Genomic DNA, 12767 nt, shown 5'->3' on the forward strand with positions numbered 1-12767 from the left:
CTGTCATCAAAGCATCTAAAGTGGGAAATCTGACATTTTCTGAAAACCTAGATTTGAATGTTCAAGGAAAAAATGTTCTATATATCCATAATAAGCCTTATTATCAGTGCAAAAATTGCGAGTAGATTCATTGATGGAAAGGTGCAGTTTTAAGCACAAGTCTAGCAATTGGACTTAAAACTTTGGTCAATCATGTCTTGAATCTCTTACTTCAATGATTAAAGTTCAAGATGAAGAACTTTGTCGAAGCACATTGAAACAATGACGGGTCCAGCCACATCCCCAATTGCACATCCTGAAAGTTCAGAATGGCAAAAAATGTAAATTATAAGAACAGTTTGAATTAACATAAGGCGGGTTTTTGCAAACTCACCTATCCACTGGCCGATTGAAGGGCGAAGGATAGAAGCTCCTATTCCGGCCCCGATTGACGCGAAAACAAGACATGCACCACACCTAACAGTAGCAATGTAAACCTTCTTTCCAAGCAGCCTAACTTTGTCTTCGATCTCATCGTTTGATTTAAAGAGTCGGCATATATCTATCCCAACTTGGACAATCCAAGATGCCAGGACTCCAAGGCAATGACCTTCTCAAACAGTGGAATATAGAGAAGAAGAAATGATGATCAAGTACATGTGAAACAGAGGAACAAGAAATACTATCCCAAAAAAAAAAAAAATCACCTCTGAAAGTTGTTTTGGAAACACGGTACATGTACACCAAAGTTGGCATTCCTCTTCCAGCCTTGCGAACAGCTGACCTGGGAGCATCTGCATATATTATTCACCACATGTTAATCAATGAAGATAGAGTACTAACAAAAAACAGTTAAAGGTACCTTTGAGGAGTTTCCATGCCATGCGCTGCGAGACATAATGGACAGCAAGTCTCTCCAACACACGCCTGGTAGTTACAACTGTGGTCTAAGTCATGATACATGACAAGGAGTTAGTTGTGCACTCAATTGACTCTCAAATTTAAGTTTAGATCAAAATAAAAGTCAGGGAATTTCAAAGCATAATTGAAAACTCAAGTCGCTATATAGAAGTCTGAGACAAGATTAATGCAATGAAAGAAGCTTGGAAATAAGGCATAAAGAATTAAGTTCACATTAACTATGCAAAAAGCTTTCTAAAATGGGTGGAGTGACATGGCAGGTTGTCAGCAAAGGAATCAACACATCATCAAATGCACATGAAATTTATAAGGTAAACATTCCATAAATAAGATATCTTGTGTACGTGTACATCGTGTACTTCAGTACGTGTACATAATAATTGAAGGCAAAAAATAAGGTAATGGTAGCATTTAAAGTTCAGACATGATAGCTAAAACTTTCAATAACTAAATACTTTTGTCTGCTAAAATGTACACTGGAGCTTCAACTTTTCCTGGTTCCTTTATGTTGTGAAATACTCCCTAATAAGTTGAAATGTCTAGTGGGTCGCAACACTGGCTGGTGCAGCAAAATTGTTAAGCAAGAAACAGGAATAGAATAAGAGATAAGATAGGGTGATAATGGACTTGACAGAAAGATTACAAGAGCCTAGAACTTATAGGCCATGAGATACCCAAAAAGTCTAACTAGAATTTACATTTAACACATTTATTTCCAACACTACCCCAAGTTGGATCATATGCAATATACTGATCATGCATAGGGAACATTGAAAAAGATCTTAGGCAAACTTCTACTCAATACTGGAATATGAACTGAAAATCTTATCAACCACAATGTAACAAATACTGGCTTTGAAGCCTCAAAAACACCACTGAAAAATACAAAATAAGCCGCTGCATCTTGGAAACTGAAACTGGAATTGGAAAACATGGTTTACAATAGCAACACCCACAAAAGAAGATGAACAGCATGATCTTTCTTCACAGGGATCTGGTTATTAGAAAAAGTGCCAAAAAGCAATAATAGCCTGGAGAAGAAAGAACCAAGACAAGATTTCTTCAGCAATGAAAGGTGGTTTCTTGAAAGAGTGACAATCAAAGAAGACTTCTTCAGCACACAGTTTCTTTATGAAATGATGGCACCTCAGGGAAGAAAAAGCTAGAAAAGACTTCTTTGGTGCAAAATTGGGTCTTCAGAGACATCAAAGACAGCTAGAAGAAAGAAACAAAATAACACTTCTACAGAGGGTCAAAAAACATAAAAAGGAAATTTGAAATTGTGTGTAGAATACGGGCAATAATTCCCACACTCTCCCTCTTGAAGCTTTAGAATATCTTATGAAGTGGTAGGGCATTGAACATATTGGTTTATGAAATACACCGCTAAAAGTCAGTAAATGGGAAAACTCTAGAAAAGACAGAACACATATGAAACTGGTTGAAACTGTAAAGCTGAAAATAAAACCAGAAAAGTGAACAGTAGTTGAGTTACTGTTCATTGTTTGGGTACTGTCACAAGAGCAGTAAGCCAGTAACCTTGCTTGAAAATCTTACTGGAAACAAACCGTAGGAAAGTCGCTTTGATACCATGTCAGAAGCATAGTACAACCTCATGAACTAGCTTCTAACATGGTGAGTGTTAACAGGCTTATAAACTGCACCAGGTTGGATAGTTGGGCAATGTGGGACTTAACACCCCTCCACAGAGAAGACCAGCAAAATCAAAACTATGCCCAACAAACTAGACTAAGATTTGGTTTTGATATTCCGTTAAGAAATGAGTTAAAAGATCTGGATGGTGGCAAAGAGCCTTTGCCAACACCTGTAGGTAAAACCATAAAGAAGAAGCTTATATGTCTTGAACAAGCGACACAAATAGAAGAAGAGATAAGAATCATAAGATAGACTAAAACAAGGGATATAGAAGACTGATATTGACTTGATATCAAGATTACAAGAGCCTAGAATTCATAGGATAAGAAACACCAAAATACCTATAAAGAACAAAAAGGCTCTTAGAAATAAGAAGACTCTTGCATTTTTAATGCATGGTTATTTTCAACACTTAGTAAAAGAATATCATACAATTAAAGATTTCTCAATCAAAATGAGTAACTTTACCATGGAAATCACCTTGTGTAACATGTACACAATAATGGTCCTTATCAAACTGATTTTTTACCAATAAAGCATTAAAGAGAACATTATAGACATGTTTATAGTCTAATATATCAGCAAACTAATTTTTAGTGTAAGAAGATGAGGGTTATCTTCATCACAATTGTTAGTTTGAATAGTTGACTCAAATGCAAGTTCAGTTGCTCACACAAAATGGCAAGCTTCCAATTTAGACTTAGAATGCTCCAAGAATGCGTGATTTAGTTGTTAAAAGTTAACAGCCTCAAGCGAAGCTGTCTTCTTCTACAATAAAGACAGAAATGGAAAAAAGCATAACATATTTGAAATAATATTGTTTGGCATAAAAGACATAAATCTTCAGCAGGCATGCATGATATTGTTAGTTCTCGTGCATCTATGGTTGTACTGGTATAGATAATGACCTTTAAATCCCACACAACACAATTAATTTATAATATCACATTGCACTTGGGAAAGGTTACCTCACGACAAATTTGTTTAACTGACTTCTTTAAAGGAGTAATCAAATCAACACGCTGCTCTTCCTGAGAGTCTTGTAGAAAGTCTTCGTCGTCTTCATCATCATCCTCCATCTTTGCATGGGGCTCCAGAAGAGGCAAGTAAAATAATAGGAGAGACCTCAAGGATGTAAGGGCAAAATTTCTCCAATAAAATGCCGAAAGCAATGGTTTTTGCTCAATGAAGTATATTTTGGAACTGTATCGTTCGAGGTTAACTATTGAATCACTGTTTAAGCTAGATATGTAATCTTCACTGAGTCCAGTGCCAGCATCGCAAAGTGCAACTCTTGTCCCAGCGTTACTGTATCAGACCATCAGGTATCAATATTTTATAGACTAGTTCGACCAAAAAAAAAAAAACAGAACAACGGGGAAGAGGATCAAACATGCCTAAAGGGGATTCCAGTCAATTAAGTTACAATTTATTGTAAAATTATAAAATCTAATCAATGCATGACATGAGCAAAACCACATTTCAACCAGCAATACTCTAAACAAGGGCAGTACTTTGGCGGGCCAACCCCAGCCAAGTTGGTCAGGATGTTGACTTGGTAACCACAAAGGTACAAGTTCGGCGGCCTATTGGCCTTCTTGATTTGAGCCAACCTAGACTAGTTTACCTCCTTTGTGATCCTTTCTCGGCTAGAGTCACAAGGCGAGTGTTCACCCTAGGGCAGTGCCTGCAGTAGGGCAGAACTTTGGCAATATAGTTGCTTTCTTTGATCCGGATAGCACACACTAATCTATAATTTGGTTCACAAAATATAGCATGACATATCACACTAAGAACAACCAGTTCGTATGAACATACCTATCCCAAATTGCATGTGTCCGTTTCAAACAGAAAAAATACTCAACTATATGATTGTCAGAAGCTTGGATTCAAGGCATACTTAAAACAAATAACGCAATACTAAGACAAGTAGATTATCTATGATAGGTATGGACATATGTACGGAACAGTGAATTTTTTACCCCAAAAAAGCCCTATAAGCAAAAGGAGTGGTTGCGGCAATAGAAGCGGCGGAAGCAGAGACGGCGAGTTTAGCTGAGAAGACGCCATAAGAGTAGACGGTCTGGCCACTTAAGCTTGGGTTTTTCCGAAGCAGATCCAACACAATCGCAATCCCGGCCATACTTTATATATATATCTCACGCAAGTTACAGCAATGAAAAAGTTTTTTCCTCCCTGATCTTCACCACCATAGCCAAAGCTCTCGCCTCTACAGCTCCGGCATGTATACTCTCTGTTTTTTGTGGATAATCTTTATATTCTTCCGGCTTCGATTTGGTGAAGGCACCAATGGAGGAAAAGGAAGATTCAATTGAAAATATATTTTGAATCAATTTTGTGTATCGGGCAGCTCGTTCGCCGAGTGAAAAGAGTGACGGGGGAGAGTGTTTCTTGTCGGATACGTCCATTAGTGGGCCTGGGCTTAAAAGAATTAGGGCTTCAAATTCGGCCCAATCTACAGCTTGCAATCCAATGACTTGAATCAAACTTTATTTGTGAATTGTGGAGTAAATTTTATGGAAAATATCATATATGCCCTCATATATTTAGTAAAAGTTTAATTAAGCATTCCAACTATTTTTTTTAAGTGTTATTAAAACTTTATTTTCAATTTCATGAATCATATTTCAATCTTAACAAATTTTGTGCAATTATTTCTAATTTTTATACAATGGTAAAGATGTGATTAAATTTACTAATTTTGTAATTAATTGTTAATTTTTATAGAAATTTAATAGCAATGTATTTAAACAATTTTTTATTATTTTATCAATATTATAATCTAATTTCAAAAAATCTTGTCAGAAGTGATATCTAATTGTACTAAATTGAGAGTTTAAAATTCATCACATCTTCATAGAGCAAAACAAAAAGGCTGATCGACAAAACAATTTTTCCCTTCTACTTGAGCATGGTTTGAGGATTAGACATTGTTCAAGATGATAAGATCAGCCGCTGCCGCAACAAAAGGGTCTTCATCACTAGTCCTTAATTCTTTCTTTATCTTTCCTTTGAGTTTAGTGATCTTCTTATGATCAAAAATTACTTCTTTGCACTTTTTTTCTTTAAAATTAAAAGAATATATATAATTCTTCTTTAAATTTTACAATGCACTATGCATGAGCAAATAACTAAACCAATAGATCGGCATGAACTAATCATTGTAGGAATCAAAACAATATAGTTATGATTCTAATTTAGGGTATGGATTTAGGCAATCCGATCTCAATTCAAGTTCTTAGCATTTTGAAGCCAAACTTGTTAGTTAAAAATGTCTTTATTTGCAAAAAAAAAAAAAAAAAAAAAAAGGAAAAAACGTTTATACATACTTTATGTGATATATAAAATTTTAAAGTACTATATTTGAAATAATAAAAAAAATCATTTTAAAGGTGGTCTAGTGAATGGTTGATACGAGTATGTCAAGAGAAAATTGTAATTTAAATATATAGTTTGGTAACATTGGAAAATATTAGAGGTCTAGAGTTAGTTACATGTACACCTAAAACGAATACCAAATACCTTAAAATCATATCGAGTAATATAACTCCTCAAATGTAATTTTGTTTAACAAAAAAAAAAAAAAAAAAAAAAAAAAAAACTCAATGTACAATTCAATTTGTCAATCAACCCAAACAAAATTCATAAGTTTTGATTTGATAATGGTCGCAATGTGCAAAAAATTTGAAGATATTTTTGTGAACACGGATATACAAACATTTGGAGGGACAAATTATATTGTGAACCATGATTTACAATATAATGTGGATCATTGATAAATGTTCATTTTTAGTATATTAGAATTTTATTTTTAATATATTGAAGATTTATTTTAGACAATATACTAAAATTAAACATTTATGTCAGTAGTCCACAATGTAATATGACCATAATCCATGATATAATAATTGAATTGAGATCTTGTAAATTGGCTGAAGCACATCTCACAAGTATCTAGAATAGGAGTGAACTTTAAATTCATAGTTTAAACTTATTTAATAAAGGAAAACAGTCAAATAAGTCTGTAAATTTTACCTGAAACGTCAAGTAGGTTCGTACACTTTTAAAAAGTACAATTATACCATTTAACATTTTATATTGAGGCAATAAAGCCCAAGAACTGATAAATGACATTATATTATATGTCATTTTGATTTTGTTGACCAACCCAACAGGGTAGCTCAAGTGGCAAATGAGCTCTCTTTGTGGGAGAGAATTTTGGGATAACATGGGTTCGATTCCCACAAGTGACAAACCTCTCGGAGCGAACTGGGTGGACCTGGACCGTTAAACGGACAGAGAAAGACCCGGACCACGTGTGGTTTACACCAAAAATAATAATTTTGATTTTGCCGGTCCATTGCCGATCAGAACAGTTCGCCAGTTGGTCGCTTTCTCTGGTAGACGGCAATGGTTCGACTGTCGTCGGATTTTTGTCGGAAATGATATGATATCGAAATTGAAATGACATGTAATAGTAAATTATTTATCGATTCTTGGACTTTATTGTCTCAATGTAACATGTTAAAGAATTTTTTTTTAAAAAAAAAACATGTTAAATGATGTAGTTACATTTTAAAAAAATTTAAAAATTTAATTGACTTTTTATATAAAGTTTATAGGCTTATTTAACAATTTTTCATTTAAAAAATAAAAGAAAGGGTCAGAATTTGAATAAAATAAAAAAACAAAAAATCTTCAATTTTTTAAAGTATATGGGCCAAATTAAAATTTGTGTCAGAAGTTGGATTTTTATTACAAAATAAGGATTAAGGAATCAACCGTCAGAATCCATATTTATTATCCGATAAAAGGATAGCATCACGCGGGGTCCGGGTGCCTTTATGGTTCCCAGGTGAGCGCGCACACACCAGATTTCCCCTCCAAGCAAAGATAATTATGAGAGTTTTACCTCCTTTCCTCCAACCAGCCACCATGCCCAAACTCTCTCTCTCTTTCAGAGCTCTGCAACTAACCCTTTGGCCATGTCCACCGCTTCTCCAAGGTACACAGCAACCCTTTCTCTGCATTCTTATCTCTTTCCCAGCAGACCCTTTAACAGTCTGAGCTAGAACACAGGGCCTCTCTTTCAGCCAACGCCGCCGGCTCCTTTTGACTTAGAATCCTTGTCAAAATCCAGTCTTTTTCCCTCCCAAGACAGCTCTTTTGTGTTGCAGAGGGGTGGCCATTGCATTCTTTTGGTGATTCTTGGACCTCAGCAGAGTCCTGTGGGTTTCAAGGGATCTTCCAAGTTCCAACTCTAACCTCTTGTTCTTTGACTTTGGTCTCTGATTTGCAGCAGATCTTGCGAATTCTTCGGTTGTAAGGGCAGTTCTTGATTTTCTCGAAGAACCAGTCTGTCTTTTCTCAGTTTATATGAATTGGGCACTAATTTCTGCAGGCCTTTAGCCTCAGAAAAGCTTCAGTCTTTCAGAAGTGGCAGATTATCGCCGCTTTCCCTCCTCATAGCTCTAACTGATGAGAGGATGTAGATTTCAGGAGTAGGGAGGCAAGGTAGTTTAGATGTGTTTGCCAATTTAGTGGTTGCAGCGGTCTGTCAGGTTTAGGGTTTCTGTGAGGGTTTCTCATGGGTCTTTAGGGTTGGAAGTCCGTTTGGTGAAGCATGGCGGCCGGTGATTGTTGTTTCGTGGAATGGAAAGAACAGTTTGTTTCAAAAGAGAGGGGGAACCGTGTGGTTCATTATTTCTTGAAGGACAGTACAGGGGAATCTGTTCTTGCGGTTGTGGGCACGGAGAGAAGTGTGCGCCACATGTTCTATGTTGTTTCAGAGGAGTTCTTGAAAGTTCATGGCGCCGAGACTTCTGTCCATGCTGGCTTCAGATGGAGATCAAGGAGAGAGGTTGTGAACTGGCTTACATCTATGCTATCCAAACAGAATAGGCACTCAAGTATGCTTTTCTTTTCTTGCTTTGAATATCTTTTCCCTTTTATGTGAATCAAGTAGAAGCCTCAATGCTAGGAAAGTTGCTGCTTTTACCTCAACTGCTAAAGATTGTTTGTTGTATGCATAGTTTATGGTTCAGATTTTATGCAATAACGGTCTGATTAGTGATTAGGAAGCACATAAATCCGACGTTTTTCTAAATCTGATCAAAGAATGAGTGTCTGTTTCGCAATGGGTTGTATCCTTTAACATTTGGTATTCGCGATGAGTTCAGTGTTCTAAACCTTACCCTGCTGTTATAACCTATAAAAGAGTAAATTTTTGGCATGATTTCTTCATTTTGTGACATGGTATTTGAAAACAATTTCTTGAATTAACTTCCTCGCCGTGTAATTAACAGAATCGCCAAAAGATGATCCAACCTGCAGAGTCAATTTTGAACAAAGTGAGATGGCAGATGATAAGGTAAAATCCTCCGTTGTAGACCTTGCTGCTGTTATAACGTATCATCACTTGTTTAACGCGCTTATATTTTCTCTATATATCAGGGCCGTCTTGCTAGGAATTTAAAAGGACTTCCTTCTGACATAGTATGGTCAGGTGAACCATGGACATGCGGTAAACAGCTAAAGCATTACCCGGGATTTTGCAGGAATGGGATTGCAATAGCTGTAAGTGTTATCTAGACTCAATAAAAATAATGCACGCTCTAGTGACAATATACACTTAAAAAAGTATTCCAAGAAATGATATGTGAAATCTAACATTTGCTTGAAGCATTTATAAGCGTTAATGGATGTTGAATCTCTAAACTTTGAGTTATCTTAATGGATGCTGATTGAAACCATCTGTTTATCCTGTTATCTGACTGCAGATACACTCATTTGTCTTTGTGATGGCTGAAAAAGAGAATCGCTACCTTGCATATCTGGACGATATGTACGAGGACAGGAAGGGCCAGAAAAAGGTGAAGATAAGATGGTTCCACTTTAACCGGGAAGTCAGAGGTGTTGTCTCCTTACGGAATCCAAATCCCCGAGAAGTTTTTATTACGCCTTATGCCCAAGTCATCAGTGCAGAGTGTGTTGATGGTCCTGCAATTGTATTAACTAGGGCACATTATGATAAATGTGCGGCTGTTTTTCCAAGTGACTTGCTATCGAGAGTACATTTTTGCTTTAGACAATTTAAGAACAACAGAGTAAAGCCTTTTGAGCTGGGCAAATTGCGTGGCTATTTTAATCAGCCAATTTTCTCGTGTTTTAGTCCTGACTTTTTCGAAGATGAGGAGTTTGCCACAAGAGATGAAATAAAAGTTGGAGCTAAAAGGCCAAGAAATTATGAAGAGGATGAGATGAAGACGTATGAGAAATCATATCAGAAGTTGAAAAGTAGTTTTTTTGATAGGAGAATGAACTCCCACAAGCACGTTGAACGCCAGCTTTGGCATATGCTTAATCTCAAGGCTGATGAAAAGATTGAATTTTTATGCCAAGATAGTGGGATGCGAGGCTGCTGGTTCAGATGCACCGTCCTGGAAATTTCCCGAAGACAACTAAAAATTCGATATGATGACATAGAGGATGAAGATGGTTGCGGTTATCTTGAGGTATGTTCAGGCCCTTCCTTATAAGTAGGCAGTAATATTGATTCACGGTTGTGACATTTGTTTATTTTATCTTAACGTAATAGGAGTGGGTCCCTGCATTTAGGCAAGCCAGGCCTGATAAACTTGGAATGAGAAATCCTGGCCGTCCAACAATTAGACCTGCTCGACCTTGTGAAGATGGAGACGTTACCTTTGAGGTAGGAGTTCCAGTTGATACTTGGTGGAGCGATGGCTGGTGGGAAGGCGTTATTACTGACACCAGCAACTATGGGGTTGAAGGCTATCAAGTTTATATTCCCAGTATGTGTTTTTTTTTTTTTTAATAAAAAAAAATTGAATTTATGTGCTCTAGTCTGATTAAAACCTCATTTTTCAATGACTTCCTCTCATTTTTTTGTGATATTAGGTGAAAATCTGTTCTTGAGTGTAGATAGAAAGAACATAAGAATTTCAAAAGACTGGGTTGGAGATCAGTGGGTTGATATCGAGACACATCCCGACATTCTTTCAGTGATAACTTCTATTGCCAACCAAGAGATGAAGATCTCCGGGTCGTCCCCTACTTCTAAGGAAGCGAATTGTCCTAATTCTCCCGCTTTGGATCAAAAAGTTCCCTCGAGTACCGGGCCAAGTGTGGACGAGAAGACCCCTGATTCTGAAGAAGCGAAACAAACCCCAATCGATGGTATCTCAAAAGATGCGGTGTCTCAAAAACCGCAAGATGATTTGCCAGAAACAAGACCGAGTGATGGCATCTCAGAAGATTTAGGCGTGGTCAATGGTGACGACAAACAAGAAACTGTAGAACACGAACAAGCCAACGCTCCCGAGAAACCTGACAGTGACGATAATGTTGTTGATGATGCACAAAACAACAGCACCAACAGTAACAACGACACTCTTGACAAAAACGTCAATGAAGAAAAAACAGCTGAACCCGACAACGCTGGTCAAAGAGAAGACGAAGCGGAACCCATGGACGTCTCGACGTCCTAGTGCTTGCCCGACCTTTGGCAATCAAGGTGGGTCGTGTTTGTATATAGAGAACCCGGAACTGCAAATTCCTTCATGTTTACCTCAATAGTTACGAGTCATTTAGGTGTATAGCAATTTATCTAGATCTTGATTGTTTAGGAATATGGAGAAGAACCCACAAGAATTAGATCTCTCCCTAGCTCTTATGTAACCTTATATTGGCAACTTGGTGTGGGTTTTTACTAGATAGTAACATCAACTTCACTTACATTAGTACTGGAGTTCTTGCTTGTTTCTATGTTGTTGTTTCAGTTGTCTGTAAATTTCAGTTGCTCTGACTTACACAGGGAATCTGATGCCCATTTTGAAGAGCACCATTTCTCTAAGTTTTTGTTAGATCTGATGAATAATGACACTGCAGTTAATGTTGTAAGGTTGGGCATGTGGGGGCTCAGTTGGTTCAAAGGTCAATTCCAATTTTTTTGCCTTAATTTAAACCCACATACTTTTTAATATAGAACAAAGACTTTAAAGCCTTCCTAGCTATCTTTTCTCAACTTTATGGATATGCTTATTCAAAATTCTCGATCTCTCTTTCCTAGTCTAAGTTCTAAGTGCGCACACACACACGGGACAAAAAGCTCATTCAGACCCTTTTCAAACTTCATGGTATACTATAAGAAACAATTTCTGATTCACCAATTATCTAATTTCAGTATATAAAAATATGCAAAATTTATCTTTTGACATAGGAGAATCTGATTAGTATCTAATTTAACTTGGTAATGAATCCCACTCAAAATAGTGTTTCAAAATAACCACTCACATACTCATTTTTTCAACACATTACACATTAAGTTATCCAACAATCTTGTCAATTAGACTTTTTAGATAGCACATGCCTTAAACCAATTGGTTGTGCATAGCCTATAAGTCAATACACTTCTCTCCTAATGACACCAAGTGTTGTGTGGGTTATAATGCGTTAAAAGTTAAAACCATTAACTCCAACATTAATTCCAAAAATGCCCGTATTGAAAAAGGGAAAGCTCAGATGCGCTGTTGATCGTGCGATTTAGGTCAGACAAAGCGTGGCGACCCAAATCACCACTGGTGCGCAGAAGTCATCACCGCTTCAAAGAGAATGCACCAGCCCGGAATCGAACCCGGGTCTGTACCGTGGCAGGGTACTATTCTACCACTAGACCACTGGTGCTTCTTGTTCCATGTATAGTTATTTTTATATTTTCCGCGAAACCTTTAAAATAAGTTTTGGCAAAACCAGACCTATATCATTTTTTTATGTTATTAAACAAGTTATTTGCCAAATACCTTGTGGTCTGATGGCATCATTGCTATCATTTCAAATGAAAGGTTGCAGGTTTGAGTCCACTCATATTGAGCAGATATTATGTATAGGTTAAGTTGTAGTTACCAAAAAAAAAGATAATTATTTTAAAATATATTCACAATATCTGGGGAGTGGGTTTACCGGATGCCTTTAGAGAAAAAAGATAATTCAATATTATACACCTAACCTTACCAACTTACAAATTAAATGTACATTAAAAAAATATTATATTATATAAAATCTTTTATGGTTTAATTTACACTAATCCCTTGTAACGAGATGCTCTAGTATCAATAAGCTAATCTAAATCAAGTGGCTTGTGGTCCACTGGTATTCGGTTGCTCTCCTAA

The 12767-nt window shown here is 36.7% G+C and overlaps 2 protein-coding genes and 1 non-coding gene across 4 annotated transcripts; 1 reads left to right on the forward strand and 2 right to left on the reverse strand.

The window, feature by feature from the left end:
• Position 1: 1 nt before the first annotated feature.
• On the reverse strand, positions 2–4933 carry LOC109188218. The gene is made up of 6 exons (XM_019338797.1): positions 4539–4933; positions 3525–3864; positions 842–926; positions 687–773; positions 374–589; positions 2–295 (listed from the first exon to the last, which is right to left on the reverse strand). The coding sequence occupies exons 1-6, from the start codon at positions 4697–4699 to the stop codon at positions 219–221; spliced, it is 966 nt and encodes a 321-aa protein (XP_019194342.1). The 5' UTR covers positions 4700–4933; the 3' UTR covers positions 2–218.
• A 2551-nt stretch (positions 4934–7484) lies between these two features.
• Positions 7485–11496, forward strand: LOC109188205. 2 transcript variants are annotated; one of them, XM_019338777.1, is made up of 7 exons: positions 7485–8486; positions 8883–8947; positions 9031–9153; positions 9357–10091; positions 10175–10391; positions 10498–10948; positions 10979–11496. In XM_019338777.1, exons 1-7 carry the CDS (start codon positions 8201–8203, stop codon positions 11085–11087), a joined length of 1986 nt encoding a protein of 661 aa, XP_019194322.1. In that variant the 5' UTR covers positions 7485–8200; the 3' UTR covers positions 11088–11496. The 2 variants fall into 2 exon arrangements, with proteins under 2 accessions (XP_019194322.1, XP_019194321.1); XM_019338776.1 differs by having other exon boundaries at positions 10498–11496.
• A 715-nt stretch (positions 11497–12211) lies between these two features.
• TRNAG-GCC lies at positions 12212–12282 on the reverse strand. Its single transcript has one exon. It is a non-coding gene; the product is annotated as a tRNA-Gly (tRNA).
• Between the last annotated feature and the right edge of the window lie 485 nt (positions 12283–12767).

The sequence above is a fragment of the Ipomoea nil genome, unplaced genomic scaffold (assembly GCF_001879475.1).
Source record: "Ipomoea nil cultivar Tokyo-kokei standard unplaced genomic scaffold, Asagao_1.1 scaffold1421, whole genome shotgun sequence".
Classification (NCBI taxonomy): domain Eukaryota; kingdom Viridiplantae; phylum Streptophyta; class Magnoliopsida; order Solanales; family Convolvulaceae; genus Ipomoea; species Ipomoea nil.

Bases quoted from the DNA above. Each gene is read 5' to 3' on its own strand.
- LOC109188205 (XM_019338776.1), top strand. From the start codon at position 8,201: ATGGCGGCCGGTGATTGTTGTTTCGTGGAATGGAAAGAACAGTTTGTT. The intron at 9,154-9,356 runs GTAAGTGTTATC...ATCTGACTGCAG, and splicing joins GGAATGGGATTGCAATAGCT to ATACACTCATTTGTCTTTGT. The intron at 10,092-10,174 runs GTATGTTCAGGC...TTAACGTAATAG, and splicing joins ATGGTTGCGGTTATCTTGAG to GAGTGGGTCCCTGCATTTAG.
- LOC109188218 (XM_019338797.1), bottom strand. From the start codon at position 4,699: ATGGCCGGGATTGCGATTGTGTTGGATCTGCTTCGGAAAAACCCAAGC. The intron at 927-3,524 runs GTAACCTTTCCC...ATCATGACTTAG, and splicing joins TTAAACAAATTTGTCGTGAG to ACCACAGTTGTAACTACCAG. The intron at 590-686 runs GTGATTTTTTTT...CTGTTTGAGAAG, and splicing joins TTCCAAAACAACTTTCAGAG to GTCATTGCCTTGGAGTCCTG.